This window comes from Amblyomma maculatum, chromosome 6, assembly GCF_055883805.1.
Source record: "Amblyomma maculatum isolate TAMU_Amacu chromosome 6, ASM5588380v1, whole genome shotgun sequence".
NCBI classification, from domain to species: Eukaryota; Metazoa; Arthropoda; class Arachnida; order Ixodida; family Ixodidae; genus Amblyomma; species Amblyomma maculatum.
The window spans coordinates 94,943,044-94,957,509 of record NC_139349.1 but is presented as its reverse complement, the minus strand read 5'-3'; the positions used below and the strand labels follow the sequence as shown (position 1 = coordinate 94,957,509).

Below are 14,466 nucleotides of genomic sequence, written 5' to 3'. Positions count from 1 at the left end.
TTTATTGATGTCTAGCATTAAAATAGAGATATCTTTCATGTCTTCTTTTTTTTTTTTTAAGAAATACTACATTGACAGCTGAGAGAATTATTAGTTAAAGATCAATGTATACCTGGTGATTTTGTTTTTACTGTTCCAAGGTTTTCAAATACACTTAAATAACTGGCGGATACCTTTGATGGCGTCAGTGCAGGTAGGTTGTAGAGCAAGACGAATATTATGCACGTTATAAAGCTCAGCAATTATACATTTATGAACTAAATTCAAAAATCACATCTCTATTTTCGTTTTTGTTTAAGAGAAATAGTGAAAGTACAGGTCATCCCATAAAGCGCAAGTCAAATTTTTAAAATTGTCCTAATAGCCAATGTGGCTTAATCAGCAATGCGACTACCATAATACGCATCTGGAAGTTCGCAGAGTTGGCTTTTGCGCGCTCTCCTCTCTTATTGTAGTCAAAATAGTGTCCTGTTTTAAAATTGCCACTATACAAACAGTGTAACTGATGCATAATTAATGAAATCTACATCAATGTTTTTACTTGCTGGAAAATCGCGCACCAATTTTCTCCTTGGCGGATCGCGAGAGGGACACACTTGTCCTGGTCAAAGTAGGGGTGTAATAGCGGCGTCTCCAACCGATCTCCAAACAATCACATGCATCACTACTGCCGGATGTTCCTCCGACAATATCGACTCCAGTCAATTATGGGCAATATCGGACACCTCGTCCACGTGCGCAACCGGCGTCTACACAATCTCTTCCCCAAAGCCGAAGTACGCGAAAGGCCGTCCAAGCATGACACTCAACACCAAGCCCGTGGCGCCGCTTGTCGAACCCGCTTGACCAGCGTCCTAAACGAGTATACCGATTTCATGGGATCACCGCAGGCTGGAATTGCTCTCAAAAACAATGCCTGTCGATGCAGTCTCACTAAATATTAATTGGCGTGGTACAGTTTCTTGAAGAGGCTAATGTCATTAAGCTGCATGCCACTTTTGTTACTGTTAACGCACAGAGATAGCGGTAATTTGCCACTAATGGTCGCCATGAAGCAACGAAAGCAGGAATGACCATGAATAAGTACAAATTTTGTATCTCTAACAGCAAGAATAGACTTACTGCGGTTCATTTTGATCGTGCTTCTAGAATCGAGTATCGTCGTGCAATCTATGAGACGAGTCTAAATAAAGTTACAAGTGGTTTTACAACTCTAAGGTGAACTCACTTTCAGAATGAGCTCGAGCATTAACCGATCGAATACCTAGTCTGCTAACAAAATAATATTGATGGTCCTTAAGCGGATAGGGAGGAAACTACAGCAAAATATTTTAGAAGCCCAACTTTGTTTGTACTCTAAACTTTGTTTAATTATTCACAATTTTAAACTTCTTCTTCGGCCACCGCTCTCAAGACACATGCACCAACTCTCGTAACCCTATCTTTGTTCCTGAAGAGTGCAGAAAACATTATATTCCTGAATCTTAATGAATTTTAAAAACCTCATGTCCGGAAAAAAGATGCCTTCAACGCGGAATTCTTCGCACCACTCCTGCCTGTTCCCTATGCCCAAAACCCATGTCCTCTTCCCTCCGCATTCTCTGCCTCTGCCCGGCGGACCCTCCCTCGCGGGGGCTAGAGTACTTCAAGACCTCGGAAGACTGGGGGGACACTGCTACGCTAGGAGGACCCGGCCGTGCAGACCATCGCTACCCAGCGGGCTGTCAGTGTTAGCCTTAAGGAACAAACACATGAGTTGGAGTGGGGTCGTGCGGGGATCCGGGGGCCTGCGTACCCTGAATTCCCACGAATTAATAAAGTTTGTCTGTCTGTTCGCAGAAACACTGAAGTTCTTATAACAGTCAGTTTAGTAATCATAGATTTCCCGTGTAAAACTGTAAATTTAGGTGTAATTTAGAGGTTAGTACGGCAAAGCTGGCATAATAAGCCTGCCGTCCCGAACGACGAAGAAACGGGTGTGGCAGCGCTGCAGAAACCGCGCCTCTCCATCTCTGTCCAGTTGAAGCGGGAGGCTCGACGGGTTCCTGCGTTTTCAACGCGATTATTGCCTGGATAGCGTTTCCATATGAATATCTAGGACACAAATAAGAATGACAATGATTGCTCCCAGGAAGAATTTTGATACAGACGGAGATGTTAACCAACGACGTACCACTATACTGCCATTGCCTTCCTTCTACTGCATATAACAAAAATGACGGTCTAATTAGTGCTTTGCCTAGATTATTCCACAGCAGAAATTAATGCGTGCGGGCCCGTGCTGTGTTGCCATAAACGAAGTACAGAGTGAGAGGAACGTTTTAATCGCGCGTATGACCAACGCCTCCTTTCACTGGCTCAGCTACAGAGCCAGTAGCAGGCCGTGCATTTTCTTTTCAGCCACAACAGCGTAGCGTGGCTCGTGTCGTGTTAGCCCAGGCAGGGGGGGCGCCGTTGCACCCGCGCCGGAACGCTGCCAGAGAAAGCAGTCCAGACACCGAGCTCCCAAGCGACGAAATGAACCCCCGTTTATTCTCGCACTCCGCTTTTATACACTTGCGCCACACTTGCGCCACAGATACACTAGCGCCACTTTCGCAGTCGCAGCTGCCAGCCAAGCCAAGCCAAACCAAAACAGATGATAACAGCACATCCCCCTTTTCAAGCACTATTAACTTTACATGCATACACTTCAAAATAACATTGGAGCACACCCAAGAAAACACGACAGAGCACAGTCACTCCAGCATCAGTCGTCCACGCCCAGCCTTATGGGTTTGCGAACAACTCTTCCAAATCTGGTCGTAGTTACAATTCTAGCTTGAGAATTGCCACCGTCAGTCTCCGTCTGAGTTAGAGGCACCAAAGCTTCCGGAGCTTCGTCAAATTGGTTGTCTACTCCAGTTACCAATCCGGCCCTGCTGGGCTGTTCCTGACCATCCGGAAATTCGTAGTTCCCGCTATCTACCCGGTCTTTTGGGAGACGGTTAAGCATTCTCCTGTTTCGACGGACTTCAACCCCGTTTTCCGTTTGAACACGGTATGAACGCGGCTGTGGTGCTGCTCCGAGCACTGTACCTTTGGTACGGAGATCAGTCACCCACACCACATCACCTGCTTCCAGCTTTGGGAGATTTTTAGACCGGTGACGTCGGTCGAAGTGGCGGCTTTGCTCCTTTCTGACTTTACGGTCCTGGGCTGCCGCTTCTTGTAGACAGCATTGTCCCGGATCGCGGTGCGAAGGCAGCATTGGGACTCTCGTCCTAAGCCTTCTACCCATCAGTATCTCCGCTGGGCTGACGTTCAGAACACCAGGTGTGGCCCTATAAGCCAGCAAGGCTAAGTAAGGGTCGTCCGATTTTAGAATGAGATTCTTAACCGTCTTTACCATACGTTCGACTTCCCCGTTTCCCTGGGGGTGCCTCGGACTCGAGGTGACATGACGGAAGCCATACAGTTTTGCAAATTTCTCGAACTCGGCACTGACAAATTGGGGACCATTGTCGGTCACCACACACTCGGGAATGCCATGTCTAGCAAAAATGCTTTTCATTCGGCTTACCACGGTAGCAGACTTTGTTGACGGAAGAATGGCAATCTCTGGGTATCGCGAAAGATAGTCTACTACGACAAGATATTGCTGTCCCTGAATTTGAAACAGATCGACCCCTACTCTCTCCCAAGGAAAAGAGAGCGTTGGCGATGCAATCATCGGTTCGATCTGTTCTGGCGCATGCCTCGCGCAAACGCTGCACTGTTTCACGAATGACGCTATCTCAGTGCTAAGTCCCGGCCACCAGACAGAACCTTTAGCCACACTGCGGCATCGCGAGATGCCTTGGTGACCGTCACGCAGTTTGCTTAGCGCTTCCTTGCGAAGGGTCTGAGGAATGATAAGCCTCATACCTTTGAGCAGAAACCCGTTCACCAAAGTAATGCATGCACGTTCCTGCCAGTATGGCAGAAGATAACAGGGAACATTTTGTTTCCTGGGCCACCCTTTTTTGCACACTGTGCGCAAGCTTCGACACACTTCGTCTTTTGCTTGACCTTCTTTTACTCTTTTCAAGAAATCGTCGCCTGTTTCTAAACCCAGTAAACAAGCTTTCGAGTAAGCGGTTACCTCTGAGACAGTTAAACAGCTTTCCACTTTCGTACGAGCTAACGGCGAACGTGAAAGAGTATCAGCAGTGGTTAGCAATTTGCCTGGTACATATAATACAGAAAAACTGTATCGCATCAGGCGCAGACGAAAACGTTGAATTCTTGGGGGCATAGCGTCGATTGCCATGTGACCCAACAGCGACACCAAGGGCTTGTGGTCAGTTTCAAAAACAACTTCCAGACCACGTATATACTCATCAAACCTTTCCGCTGCCCACGTCAACGCCAGCGCCTCCTTTTCGATCTGGGAGTACCGTTGCTCGGTTTTGGTGAGCGAACGAGAAGCGAATGCAACTGGTCTACGTTGCCCGTCTTTTTGCTTTTGAAACAAAACTGCTCCCAGACCAAAAGACGATGCGTCAGCTGAAAGAGTGGTTTGTAGCGAAGCGTCGTACAAAGCCATGCATTGCGCTGAACAAATGAGCTCTTTGAGTTCTTGGAACGCTTTTTCCTGATTGCTGTCCCAGACCCAGTCCCTATCCTTGTGCAAAAGAACACGCATGGGAGCAGTCACTTGGGCTAAATGTGGCAGGAAGCGGCCCAAATGATTCGCCATGCCCAAAATGCTTCTAAGCTCAGTAACGTTTCTGGGTGCTCTCAAATCTTTTATAGCACTGACCTTCGCTGGGTCAGGATGAATACCTTCCTCATTCAAAATGTGACCCAAAAAACGCACTTGCCTAACCCCGAATAAGCATTTCTCTTTGTTTAATGTCACATTTGCCTTTGCTAGGCGTGTGATCACGTTACTTAAACGCTCATCGTGTTGAGCTTTGCTTCCGCCAAACACTAGGATATCGTCCATGAAATTAACGACCCCCGGCAGGCCACCTAGTATCTCAGACATTCTCTTTTGGAAGTATTCCGGAGCGGAGGTAATTCCAAAGGGTAGTCGCGTGAAACAGTATCTACCGAAGGGTGTTAAGAACGTGGTTAGCTCTTCAGAGTCTTTACTGAGTCGCACCTGGTGGAAGCCTGAGTTGGCATCGAGCTTTGAAAACCATTTCGCTCCCGACAGTGACCCTAGAGCTTGATCCACAGTTGGTGACGTAAATCGCTCTCGAACTACGCATTTGGTCAATTTAGTGAGGTCTACACAAACTCTCAGGTCTCCTGAGGGCTTCACTACCGGAACTATTCCGGCGCACCATTCGGTGGGCCCATCCACTTTCCTGATTATGCCTAAACGCTCCATTTTATCTATTTCGCGCTTCAGGGACTCCCTCAGGGGAATTGGTACCCTGCGTGGAGCGCTTATGGCATGCGGGATAGCGCCAGCTTGTAGCCTGATGGTGTACTGCCCTGGCATCGTACCTAGACCGCGGAACATTTCTGGAAAACGCGTCTCGTACTGCAGGTTTCCCGACTCGACCGCGTCTGCAAATTTCACGATACCTAAGACCTCAAGTGCAGGTAATCCTAGAAGGACGTCGCGTAACGGACTGACAACGTAGCATGTTTGATACACAGTTTTCTCTTTCCATGCGATCTCTGCTACGAATTTGCCTAGTACGTTAAGCTTACTGCCTCCTGCACCTAGTAAGATTTCATCGGTTTTTACCAGTCGGGACGGTAATCCCGGAAACGTTGCTGGTAATACTGACACTTCAGCACCTGAGTCAACCTTTGCAAAAATGGGCACACAATTAATGCGCACCTGAACAAATCGCGCTTTTCTGCATGCATCTATTGATCCCACGAAAGTCTCTCCAGTTTCCTGGTTGACCGCTGAGACGCGTAGCTCTCCAGTTTCCTGGTTGACCGCTGAGACGCGTACCTTTCGTTGAGCGGTAGCCGTTGCTTTCTTCAAGCAGGCCTTTGCGAAATGTCCCTTCTTGCCACAGTGAAGACACTTGGCAGCTCTGGCTGGGCACATTGTCCTGGGGTGGGCGTCGCCACTGCAGAAAGGACACCGCACCTCCGGCGTTCGTTGCCCATGCTGCCTCACCTCCGGCGTTCGTTGCCCATGCAGACGTCCCTTGTGCCTCTGTTGAACCACCGCGTCCACATTGGGGTCCTGGTCACGAATTTCCGATGACTGATGGCTGTGCTGTCCTCGTAGAGTACTTTGCTGCTGTTGAACGCTTTCCTTTAAGCGAGCCTTCGACAGCGCCGAAGCCAGCGTTAGCTGAGAATCCATTTGCAAAGCTTCCGAGAGCTTTGCGTCGCGGAGCCCGACAACCAGTCTGTCTCGGATCATTCGTTCTTTTAGTTCACCGTAGTCGCAACGTTCCGCCAAGCCGTGTAGCGCAGTGACGAACTGGTCTACCGACTCTCCTGGCATTTGTACGCGTCTGTGAAAACAGGCGCTTTCGTACACGATGTTCCTCTCTTTTACAAAGTGCCCGTCGAACTTTTTCTTTACAGTTTCATAGTTCTTGGCGTCTTCGTCAGATAGTGAAAACGTCTTGAATATGTCACGAGCTTGCCTCCCCATTGTGTACAACAGCGTTCGTACCTGAGCCTCCCCGCAGCATTCGTTGAGTCCCGTTGCATATCGGAAGTCGTCGAAATGTTCGATCCACGCCGGCCACTCTGACGTGCGGTCGAAGTCCAGCGGTGGCGGTTGCTGCAGTCCATGCAGCCGTATTGAAGGCGTCTTCGACATCGTGGATGTAAGGTGCCTGGCTCAGTGCGAAGATTCTTGACCATCTGACATCATGTCGTAGACGGCCACTTCTGACACCATGTCGTGTTAGCCCAGGCAGGGGGGGCGCCGTTGCACCCGCGCCGGAACGCTGCCAGAGAAAGCAGTCCAGACACCGAGCTCCCAAGCGACGAAATGAACCCCCGTTTATTCTCGCACTCCGCTTTTATACTCTTGCGCCACACTTGCGCCACAGATACACTAGCGCCACTTTCGCAGTCGCAGCTGCCAGCCAAGCCAAGCCAAACCAAAACAGATGATAACAGCACAGCTCGTAGCCACGCCGGGCGTTTCGCGCTTCTCCCACTTGGTGGGCTGGGGTCTAACAGGTAGTGTAGTCTTCCATTCGAGACACTTCGCCTCTCTTCTCTCTTCGGTAAGTAGAGGAGGGGAGGCTGCGCTGTATAAAGCATGCCATTTCAGCGCTTGTAAGACAGTTCATCCTGCTGTCTGAGAAGCAGAGGGAGAAGGCCAGTGTGAAGCCAGGAAGCGACAGCGAGCTACGGAGACAGAGGAACAACGGGAAGAGCGTCGAGCAAGACGTCATGCTGCTCTATAGATGCAGCTCGGCGAATGCGTGCTTCTTCTTAAGCCACCGAAGCAGTTGTTTTCGCTATCTCCTAGGCTCAACTACAGCTAAGCCACTGTGAATTTTTTTGTATCTAATTTTCAATTTGGTTGCGCTGTAGGATATATACGTAAATTAGGCAATGTGTTCAAGTTTACGACGTCTTTTCTTCTGTTCCAGCACTTCCCGTCGGACATGGCGCGTTTCTTCGAACTCTGACGTGCCGTAGCAATCGCGCGGCAGCCTGTGCAAGCAACCATGGCTCGCAGCAAATTATTTTATTTTTCTTGCTGTCTTTAGTGTATATTTTATTCTTGTATGCAAATAATTATAATGTTATCGTTTTATTAGTATTACTTATCAATTACGATCATTACTATCATTTTTACTTACCTTTCTAATGTTTTTATTAGTAATTGGTTTACAGTAAAGGAAATGCGCAGTATCTGTCGCGCACATCTTGAAGGCCCGGTTAGACCTCGTGAAATAGTGCATTCATATTAAAATAATACCTATACATTAACGTAATAAATTAATAAGCGAGTCAGGCGATGACAGATGCCGTAGTGAAGGACTCCGTAAATGTCGTTTACCCGGGGTCTTCAACGTGCGCTTACATCGTACAGCACAAGGAGGATTCTCCGTTTTGCCTCCATCGAAACGCACTCGCCAGAAGCCGGCCATGCGCCGGAAATAGCGCATGGCCTAAATTATTTTAACAGATCAAATGATGCTGCAACGTTCTTGGATACGATTCGATTATTTGTCATTGGATTCCAGTAAGTACCGCGTTTTTTTATTCGGCTGCATTTATGAAAGCACTAATACACACGCTGCCTGTCACCTTGCTGCGATCATTATGCGTGGAGTGAAGGTTTTCATTCGTGTGCTGTAGGAAGTTAGTGCACGCTAAAGAACCTCAGGTGGATGCAATTTTTGGAGTCCTTCCCTACGGCTTGTCTCATAGCCTTAGTCGCTTTTTGACGTTAAAGCCTACGAACCGAACTATTCGTGTGGTGGCATTTTTAACGCTTCACCATGGCCTCTACTCCGCGGTACTGCTCAGATAATTCTGCAAACGCTGCCTTATGCGTTATCTCGAAGGCCACAGGGATCATATTGCCACACCACTTTCCCTCTTCTGGCACTACCGTGTGGCCGAACCATATCTTGGCACGTGGCTGAGCGTCTTCATTTCTCGCGAGCTTAGCGTCATTAAAAGATCAGCTGGGTTGTTCTTGAAAGAATGATTGATGACCTAGACAGGAAAAGTAGAAAGGTAGGCTTGAAAACCAATATGCAGAAAACTAAGGTAATCTTCAACAGCCTCGCGAAGGAAGAGCAGTTTACATTAGGTAGCGACGTACTGGAAGTAGTAGGCGAATATGTCTACTTAGGACACGTAGTAACCGCAGATCCGGACCATGAAAAGGAAATGACAAGAAGAATAAGATTGGGATTGAGCGCATTTAGCAAGCACTCGCAGATTATGACTAGCAGCTTACCGGTATCGCTGAAGAGGAAAGTATACAACAGTTGCAGCTTACCTGTACTAACCTGTGGGGTTGAAACGTGGAGGCTAACGAAGAGGGTTTACTTAAGTTGAGGAGAACGCAGAGGGCAATGAAACGAAATATGGTAGGGGTAAAATTAAGAGATAGGAAGTGTGCAGAGTGGGTCAGATAAATAACTCAAGGTATTGACATTCTAGTAGAAATCAAGAAGAAAAATTTGGCATGGGCAGGGCGTGTAGTGCGAAGAGAGGATGCCGATGGTCGCTTAGGGTAGCAAAATGAATGCCAAGGGAAGAAAAGCGTAGCAGGTGGCGGCAGAAAATTAGGTGGGCGGATGAGGTGAAGAAGTTCGCGAGGGTCAAGTGGACCGGTTTAATTGGAGGAATATGTGAGAGGCTTTCGCCATGCAGTGGGTATAGTCAGGCTGATGATAATGTTGACGAGGGGTTGTGCTGCTGCTCGCTAAGTTTGTTGGTGATATTTGGTAGACCGTGCCGTTTAACAACCCATGTATGTTGACCACGAAGACGTTAGTGACGCTACTCACCGACGCGCGGACGCCACTCCCGTCCATAAAGTGAGCCGTCGCCTCCGAGACCCCCAAACCGAGTTTGAGCCACTGACCATAGCGGTGTGAGCCATAATATCTACTACGGAGGGCTAGACACGTCAGTACTCCAGGAACGCCCCGCCATCATTCCTTCTCGCACCTCGATCCCCGCCATAATTTTACGGTGTTCGGTTCGAGGATGTGGAAGACTGGTTGGCTAGTCAGAAACGCTGCGTGGAGTATCTTATCAATTCCTTCTATGACTGTTTTTCATCAACATTCAAGGTACGGCAGAAACCGCTAATGAAGCACCGAATCATACCTGCCTGCGACCAACGACCACTATGTCAGCGTCCTTACCGGGCGTCTTCACGCGAATGTGATGTCATCCCCTGACAAGTAACAGAAATGCTCCAGGACGACATCATCCAATCATCGACGAGCACCTGGGCTTCGTCCGTTGTCCTCGTTACGAAGAAAAATGGAACCTTAAGGTTTTACTTGGATTACAGACACCTCAACAACGTCACGAAAAAAAAGTGCACCCCCTGCCGAGCATTGACGACTCCCTCAACCGCCTTCACCGTGCCACTTACTTTTCGTCAGTTCACCTCCGCCGTGGGGATTGGCAAATAACGTTGACGAGAAAGATCGAGAGAAAGCCGCCTTTATTACTTCAGACGGTTTGTATGATTTTAAGGTGCTCTTGTTTGCTCTGTGCTCGTCCCCTGCCACATTCCAACGAATGGAGGACGTGCTCTCTAGACTGAGGTGACAGTCATGTCTCGTATATCTCGACGTCGGCGTTATTTTCTAGAACACGTTTGACGAGTACTTGAAACATTTGCGAGCGGTTTTCGAAGCCATCCGATCTGCTGGTCTCTCTATAAAATCCGAAAAATGCCGCTTTGCTTTTAATGACCTCAAGGTTCTCGACCACATTGTCAGCGCTGGAGGCATTATCCAGATCCAGAAAAGACGGCCGCTGTACCTGCATACCCCGAGCCAACTGGTAAACGGAGCTTGCGTTCATTTTTCAGACTCTGCACATACTATTGGATGTTTGTTTGCTATTTCTCCACGATAGCTGAGCCTCTGACCCGCCTGACACAAGGAGGCCGAACCGTTCTTTTGGGGCCAAGACCAGGAAAAAAAGCCTTCACAGACATCAAGTCCCGTCGCCAATGTACGCCTGCACTGAATCTCGTTCCACATAGGTTCCAGTTATAAGGGGAACTTTCAAAAAAGTTCCGCTTAATAAGTCGAACTTTTTTAAGAGTTCCACTTATAAGCGGAACGTATGTGGAACCAGATTAAGAGTGTATATTTGGTAATTTCGACGAAGAGGCCGACACGGAACTGCACACGGATGACAGTATCGTTCACCTTGTTGCGGTCCTTGTTCAGTTGCAAGACGGTAAAGAACGCGTAATTGCTTACACATGTCGCACTTTGTCCCGTTCCGAAGATAATTATTTACCTACGGAAAAGGAGTGCCCCGATGTAGTGTAAGTATAGTCAGGAAATTTCGTCCGTATTTGTACAGCCGCTCAATATGTATACCCGTTGTTTGTACCACGTCATTCCTTGTGGATGTAGTTTATTGCCGTCATCAATAGCGAAAGTCCCGATAGTGCCCCTGTGAAGTGAATGGGCAGATCACATGTCCAGGCACTAATAAGCGGAAGGTGCAATGGCGCGATAACATAATGATGGGGCTTGCAGTAGAACATCTTATTATGGCTTATAGCAGACGTATCGAATAAAAAGATATCAGAGCAAGTATAGTGACATTTCACTAACAAGTAAAAACAAAGCAAGTGCCGATTGCCTTTGAGCAGATTGTAAAATATCCGCGAAAACTGAAAGATTTAAACCAGGAGGGTAAAGAGCGCGGATCAAGAAAAATGTATGGCTGCAATTCCGGGAATAGAAATTCAGAATGCTGCCCGTGCTCAGATCGAAGCTACTTCCAATTAAACTTTTTATTTGTTATGGTATATAAAATCTATCTCAGTGCTTTTAAATTCTTAGAACATAAGAAACTAAACCACAACCTTTTAGAGCCTGACGTTCCTAACATTAAGTTTTTTATTAGCTGCATCTGAGGAACATTTCATATAAGGACGCCACACTATTGCATGAAGATATATTTTGCCCCTTTATTCACAGATCAGGGCCGGCCCGTAAATTTCTGAATCGAAGTCTTGTGGGCCCTTTCGGGATGATGTACATCTTTTCCTGGAATTGGACATCCTTGTAGGGGTGCTCGACATGGTAGCTGAGCAGAATCTATCCGTTGAAAATAATGGGAAGATAAACATGCACTTTATTGACAAGATGAATATGCTAAGGGTCCACATTTTTATACGCCTAAAATATTTCAGTAAAGCAAGGTTGGCGTGCAGAGTTGTTTTACTGGAGGTATGAAGAGCTTTATCAATAATAACAAAGAAAACTTAGCTCGGCCAGAATTGCACTACATTTTAGGACGTTTTATTGCATATCGGAGTACATCATTTCCAGCTCAGAACGTGGTGAGATGACGTCACAGCTCCCATCGTTGGTACAGTGGCTTGCTTTAGTTTGTGTTCGTCGCATACGATGTGAACATCGGACTTATTTTGATCGAATATGGCAAGTAAAGGAAACAAATCGGACATAAAATAATGCTGCCGACAAATTGCTATTTGTGTGCAAAATTTGAACTTAAGGAATCAGTGGTTCAGCCCATCGGGAAGCATTACACAGCGCGCACATAATAGGTAACGCGCTGTATTTTGCTTTCTTATAGGCCGTGCTGCGGTGGTGCTGCCAGCCCGAGTGTAATTTGTTTTAACTGTTTCTCCTCAAAATGCTGCTGCAGCGCAGCGAGTGTGTATGATGTTCTTTTGGTCTGGTCCCGCAAGCAACCTTCCCGCCTCTCTCCCTTCTTTCTTTCTTTTTTTTTTTTTTTTTTTTTACTAAACAGCTGGCTAACATCGGCGGCTCATGTCGACCTGTTGAATTTTGTATGGTTAAGGGAACAACATATATATAGCTCGATTTCAGCTTGAAGAAACATTGCCTCTCCTCTTAAAATTCAATGCTTAGAGCTCAAGTTTTAACCGGGCACTTGTCCTCTGTTTCCTACACTATCTTGTTTTGTTTCCTCGTCGCTTTGCCTAGACTACCTCGTCTTTGGTTTTCCCAATGCAGGTTTTTACGAATTCTTTCGTACTGCTTTTGAGCGGAACGCAGGCGATGCGAACACTTCACACAGTTGAAGAAGGTTGGCAAGATTTCCCTCCTTATCATGCCGCTATAGAAACGCGAGCTGTGGGAGACACGTGCCGTCCTCGTCTTCCTGTCGGGCACCTTTTCGCGCTCGCTTTATGGGACACCGGCCGTGATAAGGTCGGTAGTTCACCGGCGCTGACCGCCGCAGCCTCAATCATTCGGTGGTAATCGGTCTAGAACGGCGAAGGGGTGAGAGCTTCCTCTACACGAACGGCGGTTTGAAGAGTGAGACGCCACTGTCTTGCTATATGGAAGCACTCTAATTCCTCCGTGGTCGTTTCCTCTTCCCCGTAATCTCACTCGGGAGGAGGAGGTATGTGTGCATTGGATTCGGGCATTTCTCTTCACGGCGCGAGAAGTGAAATTAGGGAGGGCGCTTGCTCGGAACTTTACTGTAATACAGGCCTTTACGCTCTAACACCCGCCTGCCCCGTCCACGTATGCCCGCCCACCCCCGGTACATTTTCCATTGTGTAGTCGCCCTGTCTAGTAACACTTTAGAATAGCAGCAGTCTGGGCCCCCCAGATGGCTTCGACAAATGAGGCTTCAGGCTAAGGGCTCCAGTCCTTAGGAATTTGCCTGGCACCTTATTTTTTAATAAAAGATTTCCTCCCTCTTATGGCGTCTGGCATATTACTGCTGAAATTTCAGGACGGATGCATCAGTACGAAATTATTAATTTGACCGTGTGTGTGGTCAAAGGAAAATTTACTAGCGGAACGAGACAGGGCGAAGAGTTCGATTGCTGTTTCGATCCCTCTGAAGTGAGAACTTTTGTGTGGGAAAACCACCACGAGAGTCATTTCGTTTGAACGAGAAAGCTGAAGGCACTGCATAGGGGCCTTCAAAATTAAAAAGCAGGCGAATGTGTAAACAAACTAATTTCTCTTAATAGAAACCCTAATCATCCGATTTATTGAGGCATACTGTTATACGGATAATACTAATTAGTTAGCATATACCTTTTTAAGGATTCATAAAATAAGGACGTAGTATTACTTTTTTGGCTAATATTGTCTCCTGTTTATTTTTAACAGTCCCTCAACATTAAAGGGCCGTGATATGAATGGAACGCCCAGATATGTGCCTGTCGCACTTCGAATTATGAAGTGTTCTGGATCGCTGTACCAACCTTACCGGTCCATCGACCCAATTGTGTGCTTTTGTGCACAGGCAGGTCTCAGTTTTCATATAGAGATGCGCAATACATGAACGCTCGGAACTTCGTAATCCGGCCCGTGTAGGCATTTAAGGAGAGGCAAAACCTGCAAAATCTCTTCAACCCATCCTGATTCACACTGTGCAAGGCAGTTAACATTCACGTATTTTGTTAATTCTTGCCTGAATGCAGAGATTGCGGAGGATCTGTGTTTACTGACTATTGCGCATTAATCAGCGAATTCTATTTTGAGCGCTTTAGAATGAGAGGTTCGTACGCAACGCCAATAGGACTCCATAAATGCTCAAACTTGAGCCACTAGTACTGGGAAAAGTCAACAAGCCTCGTCATCATGCTTACACCTAGATCCTGCTGAAATCAACACAAGCTTTTACTTTTTCTCCAGCACGAGATTCTATATTGGATATAGTGAGGCAGCAAAATTCATACCGGTCAATTAGTATGCGGATTTTATACACATAACTTTTGAGTTCGAATAGCTTTAGTCAACTTTATATGGTAATAATAACTTGTTCAACCAGCCCTTGCTCACAATTCCCTGAGGCACACAGTTTTCGCGGCCC

At 47.1% G+C, this 14,466-nt stretch overlaps 1 protein-coding gene across 1 annotated transcript in view; it reads right to left on the bottom strand.

The window, feature by feature from the left end:
* Nucleotides 1-11,587: 11,587 nt before the first annotated feature.
* Nucleotides 11,588-14,466, bottom strand: part of LOC146186308 (putative cytochrome P450 12c1, mitochondrial) — an 11,574-nt gene continuing 8,695 nt past the window's right edge. The window contains exon 6 of the mRNA XM_084605655.1: nt 11,588-11,735. Within this exon, the coding sequence (XP_084461781.1) occupies nt 11,610-11,735 (126 nt within the window). The 3' untranslated portion in view covers nt 11,588-11,609. The remainder of the gene's footprint in view (nt 11,736-14,466) is intronic.